The 11,332-nt window shown below is 30.3% G+C and overlaps 1 protein-coding gene across 1 annotated transcript; it reads left to right on the forward strand.

Annotated features, from left to right (window-relative positions):
- Positions 1-1,821: 1,821 nt before the first annotated feature.
- Positions 1,822-7,829, forward strand: LOC108462125 (fimbrin-2-like). Its single transcript, XM_017762138.2, has 14 exons — positions 1,822-2,061; positions 2,133-2,303; positions 2,495-2,736; positions 2,832-3,003; positions 3,460-3,498; positions 3,596-3,664; positions 3,949-4,065; positions 4,426-4,637; positions 5,233-5,388; positions 5,850-6,049; positions 6,179-6,336; positions 6,769-6,865; positions 7,218-7,309; positions 7,414-7,829. Exons 1-14 carry the CDS (start codon positions 1,975-1,977, stop codon positions 7,582-7,584), a joined length of 1,983 nt encoding a protein of 660 aa, XP_017617627.1. The 5' UTR covers positions 1,822-1,974; the 3' UTR covers positions 7,585-7,829.
- The last annotated feature ends 3,503 nt before the right edge of the window (positions 7,830-11,332 follow it).

Here is an 11,332-nt window from a genome sequence, read left to right on the forward strand (position 1 = left end):
AATTACGACAGATCATTAATCATTGCGCAAAGGTAAACACAATTAAAACAAGGATCATCAAGGTAGTTTCTAAAATAAAAATGACAAGTAATATCATATAAGCATATTTTATAAAGAGATGGTCAACTTCATTCATCTTATAAACTAGAGTAACAAGTACATTTTAATTCACTTCATTTCATAAATCTCATAAATTCATTTTTATCCTTCGTACTTACAAATGTGCAATTTTTGTATCTTACTAGACATTTTTGAATTCATTCGTCTTATTAGGCCCTTCGTAACCTTAGTAAAACAGGACTAAAAAACTCAAGAATTTCATCCAACACAACCAAGTAAGTATATAATCATTGCACAAATGTGCATTTCAACCTACACAACCAATATATAGCACTGAGAGTGCTCCAACCCACACAACCAAGGTTCTCAAAGAGAACATTCCTTTGGCCCACATTGAATGTGAAGCCAAGGTAACAATACCAATGGAGGGTTCAACCGGGTCCAAATTAAAGTAGAGATATAACAATAGGAAACCTTTAGAAGCTGTATAATTATTGGTTAGTTAAACGACACCACGTCAAAAGCAAGCAACTATGCTTATTAAAAGTGTAGTTTTGAAAATTTGAAAGTACTACACAAGTAATCATGGTACCCCAACATTAATATCTCGAACAACAATAGCCTCTGTCTTCGCTAAAGAGATGCCACCTTATTCCCCTACTAATAGTCTCATAGAAGCTCACTTTATAAATTTCTTTTTAATTAAAGGGGAAAATATCATATCCTTATATTAGAATATCTCTTAACACCTTAGGAATAAAGCTCACACCATTACAGATACTGGAGAGGTATAGCCATAATGTTCTCTAGGATAACCATTACATCATGTTCAATCTCATTTAATGATCTCAACTTCTAGACTCACCAACCTCAAGAAAGTCACAATCGACTCACTCCCTATATGAAGCATGAAATTAAACTCTACAAGAAAGTAATTATGAGATAAAAGGTCCACTCAAATTGCTCCCCCTCTCCTCTAAGATGAATGGGATAGACAACAAACTAGATACTAGAACTTTATCCAAGTGCCACCTTAACCTTCTCAAATTACTAATCATAATGGCTTTCCTCACTATCCATAGTATGGATGAACCCTAATTTAATATCTCTTCGCACTCCGTACACTATAAACCGCCCTCACGAATTATGTGACCTTAATAAAAATCACACTCGGCAAGGTTTTAAAATATAAACTGGCTTAGACATTTTTCTTAAATCCCCTAACAGTGGAGATACTAATTACCTGTTATTTAAAATATGAACCAACAGTTAGAGATGGTGGGCGAAATAGACATTCAATTTGAATTCTGAAAACAGAAAAGTGGACCCAATATCCATCCTTCCAACTCCGAGTGGTTCGAAGTGCAAAGGCCCACAGTTACTATTCATTTGAATAAATAAAAGAAAGGTTAAAATATGCATATAGTCCCTGTACTTTTTAAAAATTAGAAATTTAGTCCCAGTTCTTGTATTTCCACGAATTTAATCTCTATTTTTAAATTTTTAAAATTTAAGTTCAACTATTGATACTGTTAACTCTTTTTTTTTGTTAAATTCAAGTTAATTACAATATTTTTTTACTTACATGACTAACAAGAGTGAGTGATTCTTTTTTATTTTAAAAGAGAGAGTATACATCTGAATTTTAAAATTTAAATAGTAGAGGAACTAAATTTCTAGAATACAAGTACAAGGAGTAAATTCCTATTTTTTAAAAAGTACAGGGACTATAGACATATTTTAACCTAAAAGAAAATAAAAATGGGGACAGAATGGTCATAATATGAATTATCAGAGGTAGAGTTGCTCTTGCCAATACCAGCTACAACTCCCACTTCTCTTCTCCTTCATCTTCACAAACTCAGGCCAAACATAAATATTTGTCATTAGATTCTGATCTAAATAAAAACAAAGATGTCTGGTTACGTAGGCATTTTGGTCTCAGATCCATGCCTGCAAAACCAGTTCACTCAAGTCGAACTTCGTAGCTTAAAATCTCATGTAACTCAACAATTCTTTCAATTTTCTCTTTCTTTTTTGATGGCAGTTACTAACACTTTGTTTTTTGGCAGTTTACGAGTATGCGAAGAGAGAACGGGAAACTAACGCTGGGAGACTTAGCATCCAGAATATCCAGATTGAAAGTTGTGGGAGAGAATCTGAGTGACCAAGAAACTACAGATTTTATCGCTGCTTTGTATCCTAACTTCAACGATGAGGTCGATTTCGAGTCCTTTTTGAAGGTTTGTTGTTGTTTTTTTTGGTGTTCCAATCCTTTTTTTTATCGTTATATATATTTTTTTTCTTAAAGTTCAACTTTATGAAAATTTGAATTTGGATTGTTGTTTCAGAAGTAACTTTTCAGAAAACCTTTTTTTTTTTTTCAAAATTTCCTGGAAAGTGGATTATCAATCACTGTGTTTTGTGTGGATAGGTTTATCTGAAACTTCATGCACATGCAAGCTCTAGAACAGGAAATCCAGCAAAGAACTCATCAGCATTCCTCAAGGCAGCTACAACTACTCTGCTTCACACCATAAGCGAATCCGAAAAGGCATCCTACGTTGCCCATATCAATAATTATCTCGCTCAAGATGGGTTCTTAAACAAATACTTACCCATCGATCCGTCCTCAAATGATCTATTTGAGATTGTTAAAGATGGAGTTCTTCTTTGGTAAATCCTTCTAACTTTTTAAAACTATTAGATTTGTTGTTTTTATGCCAGCGGGAGAAGAGTTTTTTTGAAGCTTTTATACAAAATAAATGCAGCAAACTGATAAATGTAGCAGTTCCGGGTACCATTGATGAAAGGGCTATTAATACTAAGAGACTGCTCAATCCATGGGAAAGAAATGAAAACCATACACTATGTCTCAACTCTGCCAAGGCTATTGGCTGCACTGTAGTCAATATAGGAACACAAGATTTCATTGAAGGAAGGGTATGCGTATACTTATACTGTTGGTCTGTTGCATTGCTGAACTAGTTTATTTGATGGTTAGATTTTCACTTGAGTTTAAGAAAGACATGTTGGATAAAAGCATTATTTTTAAAGCATGCTTCATTACTTTTGTTGTTTTTGTTATTCCCAGAGCTGTGGCCAATGTGGCAATCTTTAATGCTATTCTCTTCACTTCTTAACTGTTTTTCAATACAATGATTGGTATTGGGAAGCTCATTGCTTCTCATATTTGGCCTGGACTAGGTAGAGCATTTATCTGTTTATTAATGCTAAACCAAAATCTAAACCCTTTCTTATTCTTGCTTCACTCCTGTTCCACTCTGAAACTTTACTTTCCAGACATGTTTTGTTTGATCACCTCTTACTGAAATTATTTAAAGTACATACTTTGAAAATGATTAGCGAGAATGATATCGTATCGGGTTCCTTTTACAGAGACATCTTGTGCTTGGATTGATTTCTCAAATTATAAAGGTAACTTGATCTCTCAAATTATTGTATAATCCAAAGCAATTAAAATTTTGCAACCTTGATACTTAAAATGGCCTGCTGAAAAACTATGCTGTTTTAGATACAACTGTTGGCAGACCTCAACTTGAAGAAAACACCTCAGTTGGTGGAGCTTGTTGATGATAGTAAGGTAATATAATGTTTCACAAGAATACCAGTTCATTTGACTATACTTGTTTTATGGAACATTTTAAGGAAAAGTACTACTTGGAGGAAAATGAAATCTCTAACTTGGTAAATACTATATGTGATAACCGTGGTCTCTCCTTAAATATGCCCACTGTGTCTTGAATTTGTATTTCATTTTTACGCCTCCCCTTTTCAAACTTTAAACAAATAAGCCAGAACTTCGATGCTTTTTCTAGGTTTTGATAGACTTCTTCCGAATATATTTGCTTGTTCTTAAACCAACAGGACGTGGAAGAATTGATGAGTTTACCACCAGAGAAGATCTTGCTGAGGTGGATGAATTTTCAACTGAACAAATCTTCATACAAGAAAACAGTTACAAATTTCTCTACTGATGTAAAGGTAAGATAGAAATTTGTTTTAGCTTTTCAAATTTCCCAACAATTATTTTTCCCTTATGCTTATGCAATATCCTCATATACTGCAATCGATCCTTATCTAGGTAGATGCTTGTTCAACCTCTTCTGTCTTTTCCTAATTACATCATTAGCTAGAATCTAATTTACATTCAAACTTCTTAAAACCACCATAAAAGATCTAGTCTCAAACTAAATGGGACCTAACCATATATAATGCTTTTGCTTCCTTAATTTGTCTATGCTAATAGTAAATGAAACCACGACTTGGGTCTAGTTGCAAGCTGGAATAATATATGGAGACCCTTTTTTGTCCATCTTTGATCATATGATATTCAACCTGCAGGATGCAGAGGCTTATGCACACCTTTTAAATGTTCTTGCACCTGAGCATAGTAATCCCTCTACATTGGCTGTCAAAGATCCATTACAGAGAGCAAAGCTGGTTCTTGATCATGCAGATAGGATGGGATGCAAACGATACTTAACTGCAAAAGATATTGTGGATGGTTCCCCCAATCTTAATCTTGCTTTCGTTGCACATGTTTTCCAGCACAGGTGAGACTTAAGAGCACCCCTTTTTCCAGAGATCATATCTAACTTGAATATAAAGTGAATACGCTTTTTGTACTTCTAATGTTTACAATTCCATGTTAATTTTTATCACCCTTTATGCATATGATATGGGAAATCTGGCAGCATTGGAAAGATTTATTAAATTCTTCCAAGGCTGGTTCTACTTCCTAATACAAATTTGATAATTTTGAACTTTTAAAAAATAATTTGTAGCATAAAGTTTCAAACCCTTAAAACTTTTAACAGCAATTATAGATGTGTTTGTGGCATTGCCATACATGGTCCGCAACAACATAAGTGATGTTTAAATTTGTACTTAACATGTCTTTCTCTTTCTCTAAGTTTACAAAGCTTGTTTTATTCTCTGTGTCTATTCATTTATCTTTCTCCATATGTTTCCAGTAGAATATGTCAACTGTGTCACATCAACTGCTGAGAATACAAACTGTCTATAAACCATTTGGAAATTTCACATAAGCAGAATATTACAAATTGATGGATTATGATGTTTTTCTTTGTTTGGTATAACTGATAATGAGTTCAAGATGTGAAAGCTAATACTGTATCTTACTTGCAGGAATGGCCTTTCAACTCAAACAAAACAGATATCTTTTCTTGAAACTCTACCAGATGATGCTCAAGTTTCTAGAGAGGAAAGAGTATTTCGCTTCTGGATTAATAGTCTTGGAAATTCAACATATATTGACAATGTCTTTGAAGATCTTAGAAATGGGCAAGTCTAATATGTTCCTATGATCTTAAGTGCACAAACATAATTGTGATATGGTGTTTTTCCTGAGCTCGTGAAAAATTAAGGCTCCTTTTACCTTGCTTTTGCTTTGTTTTCTATTCATTTTAATCATTTTCCTCTAGCTTTCTATTTTTTTGCATTCCAAAAAGAAAAAGAAGACTAAGCAGAAGTATCAACCAATGGAGCCCAAATTGCATTCTACTTCACATTGAAAAATCTGTGCTGTTGTTCCTGTTTGAAATTCTAGTACATTAATAAACTATCTGAAATATAGTAATTCTGCAAGATTGAAATCTTCTATAAATATTCTGTATAAAAACCTTATGATGGCTTACAACTATGTTTCCTACATTTGAAATCAGTAAATGTTGCCAGTTTTTAAGTTTTCATTTCTATCTCGAAGCTAAAATGATGAAGTGTCTAATTTATTTTTTCCTGTGCAGGTGGATACTTCTCGAGACCCTTGATAAGGTGTCACCTGGGATTGTTAATTGGAAGGTTGCTAACAAGCCTCCTATTAAGTTGCCATTCAAGAAAGTAGAAAACTGTAACCAAGTTGTTAAAATAGGGAAACAATTAAAATTTTCCCTGGTTAATATTGCTGGAAATGACATTGTTCAAGGAAATAAAAAACTAATATTGGGTATGTTATCTGCCATGAGAATTTCAATTGTTGTCTTGAAAGCAGTTCGAATACTTATTGCGGTATTCTTGAACTTGTATTGGAACCAGTTTAGCCCTCTCTTGACAGAATGTTGGTTTTTCTATTCAGCTTATTTGTGGCAATTGATGAGATTCAACATTCTTCAACTTCTGAAGAATCTAAGATCCCATTCCCATGGAAAAGAAATTACTGATGTTGATATCCTAAGGTGGGCCAATACCAAAGTAAGCAACTCAGGAAGTCAGAGTCGCATGGATAGTTTCAAGGTATTCTTCCTATAGATAGCTTTAAATGGTAGTTTGATTTACAAATATCTGATTTTAGCCTCCGGGTTTTTGCTCATGACTACAGCTGAAATGAATTTAGACTAGACTTGATGCATTTTTTAGGCCTTTGCTGCACATGACATTTAGAACTGTTGCACATCAATGCCGGTGTCTCAACTTATGTTAAACAGCTATTTTTGGATTCCCTAATGGTTTTATTGTTCTCCAGAAAAATAAAATCAGAACGATTTTTTCTGTCGTCAACTAATAAAAATGATTTAGCAAAAGTTTTCTCTTCTAGTTGTAGTGTGGCTTATGATCAGGTGGCGCATGAATGACGTAAACAAGTATTTGTGGGACAGTTCCAGGTTTTAGCAATATTCATGTAAACCATTGTTTAGTTTATATCTCATTGCAATTTGCATTTTCCAGGACAAGAGCTTGTCAGATGGCATATTTTTCCTTGAGCTTCTTAGTGCTGTTCAACCTAGATCCGTAAATTGGAGTCTTGTTACGGAAGGAGTAACCGGTATGTTCTTACTATTCTTTGATAAAGTTCATGTGTTTAAGCTTCCCCCACCTTTTCTTCTTGACATGTGGAAGTTTGAATTGCCCTACGCAGTGGTTTCTTCAAATTTCGGCTACCTTAGTTTCAAGTTTACGCATTAACAGATTTTTATTTACAAAAACAATCATACTAGACATGCCATGCTTTTATTTATTCTACTTGGTTTTGATATTTTCTAGCAAACCTATGGTGGCCCGTCCTTAGAAGCAAATTTTAAGTTCTTGAACTATGTACTTCCTGCATGATTTATAGTTATTCTTTTACACCACCTAGTAATTTTACTAACGTTGCCCCCAACTTGGGAGCATCTCAGATGAGCAGAAAAAGATGAATGCCACCTACATCATCAGTATTGCCAGGAAGCTTGGGTGCTCAATATTTTTGCTTCCTGAAGACATAATTGAGGTATCATTTTCTGTTAAGGCGTCACAACGATGTCGTATAATCCAAAGATGGAATCTTTTATTCATTAGCTTTCTATGTTTAACATGACGGGAACAACATTTCAGGTAAATCAAAAGATGATCCTCACATTGACTGCAAGTATCATGTATTGGTTCTTGAAACAACCTGTTGAAGAGAAACCAGCAGCAACTTTAGATAGTGAAAATGGAAGCCAACTGGAGACTCTCTCTAATTCTACTACTGATGACTCAGCATCTGAATCATCTGTTGAGTAGAGACCGAAGCTGGAATGTATAATCAAGTGCCTTAAACTTGTTTCTCCTCCCTCTCTGCATAGACACCCAGTTTTGGATTAAATTTGATTTGCAAAGATTGTTGGTCTTGCATTTACAGAAATAGGGGTGTTTCAAACAAATAATATTGCATATGTGAATAGTATTGCCCCGTATGTATTGTGTATGTATTTGTTGTGCTTCAAAGTAATTGTAAGGCAATGCCATCATTTTTATTATTTTTTTAATATTATGTATGTAACCTTAGGCACAATGGGGATTGACTTGGGCACAAGATGAGATAGACCTGTAAATAATAAAAATAGTTTTATTTAAAGTTTAATTAATAAATTATTTTAAAAAATTGTGATAATTTAATGTATTTTAAAGAATAAAATGATATCTTAATTTAAAAAAAAAAACTTAAATCCTGTTCGATTGATGAAATGGAGCGACTCCATGTTGCATCTAATGTGTTTTGATTTGAGGATAATTTCATTTAATCTATGGAGCAACTGCATGAAAAAAAAATTATGTAACAAATATATAAATTCATAAAAAATTAAAATATTTTTATTTAAATAGTAAAATTAAATGTTTAAATTCATTGTATCATTCAAGTTTTTATTTATTTATAAAATGTAAAAGATAATTCACACAATAAAATTAACTTGCTCAGTACATAAAAGGGTATTTTGGTAATTTATTAATTGAATTGGTGTTTAGTTGATTTTTATGATCATGATTAAATTGAGAAGATTTCCTTTGGATGGACGTGAGATTAAAAATAGTGGTAACGATAAAATTAATTTTTGTAATGAATGTTATAGTAGTAAGATTACAATCAATGGTGAGATATGTGTTTGTATTCAAAGGCAGCTTTAATATTGAGGAGTTAAAAAAAAAAGACTATTAAAGACATTAAACTATACAAAAAAATACTTGAAAATATATTTCATATTAAATTTTATTTATGTTAAATAATAATTTTATTATTCATGTATCTTTTCATTTATAATTAATTCATACAAATTTTGTAATAATAATTATATATTTATTAAATTATTTTAAACTCAGAATTATATATTTATTTTGATAATATTTATTTTAATGTCTTATAAAATAAAACAAAGAAGAGCTTGTGCCGAAAAAAGAAATCTCAAGCTCAACAGAAAATGATTTGAACCAAATTCAGCCACTTAGGACATAAAAGTAAAATGTTGCACCTTTTCCCTCCAGTGTAAATAAAGGGTGCGGTGCAGTGAAAGTAATTTATTGTGATTTTATTTTGGGCGAGTAAAATTTGATTTAATTAAAAAAAATTTTGGTTTAATTCAATTGAGTTATTTGAGTATATTTAAATAAATAATTTGAGTTGACTTTTATACTTGAATAACTTGAATAATTCAAATAACATATTAGTGTAAATACCACTTTGGTATTGTCAATTTTGAAAATGAGCAATTTGGTCTCATTTAACAAAAATTACAAAAAAAATAGTTTTCAAAAATTTAAAATATTTTTTAAAATTAAAAATATTTATAAAAATTTTAAAATTTATTTTTAGAAAAATTATAATTTTTTTCTAAAATAATAATTTTGGAGACGTAAATAAGTTAATTAATGATTCAAGTTTATAATACTAAATTATCTTATTTTTTATTATTTTGCTTTAAAAAGTTTTCAAATATATATAGTTTTAAATTTATGTGCTCTAACATGTAATTAATTATACGGTAACATGTTAAATTTTTTTATTTTAATTTGAACAATTTTACTCTATTCGACTTGACTCGAATTTCATTTCACTTGAATTGATTCGATTCAAAAAAATTTTAAATCGAGTTAGGGTGATAAAATATGACTCATCAACTCAAAATATTTTCATTTGATTCAATCGAACGCTCACCCTTAATTCCTTCATATCCAGTGGCGGAGCCAGGATATTAATCTTGGGACGGGGGCTAAGCTAAAATTAGAAGTGCTATGTAACAATCGATTTAAAAATATTAACAATCAATTCAAAAGAAGCAGTATTCCAACATAACAGTTGATTCAAAAATAAAAAAAAAATATATTCAAAAGAAGCAGTATTCCAACAATTAAGACGAAATAACTATCATTTGACTCAGTTAACCATTTTTTATTCCATTTTCACAGAAATACTCACTGCTTCACAAGCTATCATTTGACATAATTTAAATAAAGTAATCAAGGTTTCCTTCCTCCCATTCACTTTGGTCGAAATTGACTATAACATTATCTAACTATTTTTGTTTTATTTTTACACTTCTAACAAGTTAAAAACCATCTCCTAATCATTTTCCATTTAAAATATATACATTTCACTTAATTTTATAAGCTTCCAAGTTCCATCAATATCCTTCAATGGCAACTTTTAATATAATTGATAAAGTAAAAAAACTATTGGTACATATATATAAAAACAAGTTTCAAATATTCAAAATCTATTAAAAGTTTGAAGAAAAATATATCTTATACTTCAAATTTAGAGGAAAAATGATAAATAATTTTTCTTCTTCTTTTCTTGCTAAGCATTAATACTGAATAAGAAAGATTATAAAATCTCTTCATCTTTTCTTTTCTTTATATATATATATATATATATATATTATATTACTTATAAAATATTATTATATTAAGTAAACTATTAAATAAACATTAATTTATTACTATTTAATAAAAATATCATTCAAAAGTCATTATGAGTAATTTAGTTTTTCAAGAAAATTTTCTCTTTAATTTTATTAAAAATAAATTTTTAATATTATTTTTAATCCTATAAAAATATTAGAGTGGCCTACTTATATTATTAGGAGAGCTATAATATATATACAAAAGAAAAATTACAAAATTTTAAACCTTAGGATCCCTACTTATATTTTTGGGAAGGCCATGGTGTAAATTTACAAAGGACTAAATTAAAATATTTTTAACTTTAGCCCCCTGCCCTCAACGTGGCTCCGCCACTGCTTGTATCACGACTCATTTGTTTGATGATGGAAAAAAAAATTAAAGCATAGTTTATTCACTTACAGTGTAATTTACCATTTTCTTCTGTTATCAATAATAATAATAATTAAAAAAACCACTAATATAAAATTTTATTTTTTTATCTATAATAATACATTACTATCATTTTAATTTATATTTTAAAATATAATTATTATTAATGAACTGATTTTCTATCCCCTTCACTCTGGATAAATAGATAACTAATTGAACCAATTTAATTAAATTTAGTTGAAAACAATATTTTTTTAAAAAAATACAAAACTTTTTATTGTGTTGGCCATAGATTGTTTTAGGTCAAATTATTATTATGATTTTTCTACTATGCTTAAATTTAGGATTTCATAGTTATATTTTAATTTGAAATAATTTGGTTCCTATACTTCTATAAATAATTAGTTAGTCCAAATAGTTGACACCTTTAATCATTCCACTTAAAATGCTTAGACAAAACTTTGTGTGTGTTAGAAATGTGTTTCATGTCATCATTTTAATTGAAAAAGCTAAATATGCTAACTATTTGGATGAACTAATGTCGTTGTAAAATTACAAAATTAAATTATATTAAACTAAAATATAAAGAGTAAATCTCAAATGTAAGTATAATAAAAAGATCAAAATTGCAATAAAGAATAAAGTCTTTTTGAAGTCAAATGTGGGCTTTTTTACCCCAATATTACATTTTATTATATTAAATTCGAAAATGACTGAATGGGGA

The sequence above is a fragment of the Gossypium arboreum genome, chromosome 7 (assembly GCF_025698485.1).
Source record: "Gossypium arboreum isolate Shixiya-1 chromosome 7, ASM2569848v2, whole genome shotgun sequence".
Lineage (NCBI taxonomy): Eukaryota > Viridiplantae > Streptophyta > Magnoliopsida > Malvales > Malvaceae > Gossypium > Gossypium arboreum.

Bases quoted from the DNA above. Each gene is read 5' to 3' on its own strand.
- LOC108462125 (XM_017762138.2), top strand. From the start codon at position 1,975: ATGTCTGGTTACGTAGGCATTTTGGTCTCAGATCCATGCCTGCAAAAC. The intron at 2,304-2,494 runs GTTTGTTGTTGT...TTGTGTGGATAG, and splicing joins ATTTCGAGTCCTTTTTGAAG to GTTTATCTGAAACTTCATGC. The intron at 4,638-5,232 runs GTGAGACTTAAG...TCTTACTTGCAG, and splicing joins GCACATGTTTTCCAGCACAG to GAATGGCCTTTCAACTCAAA.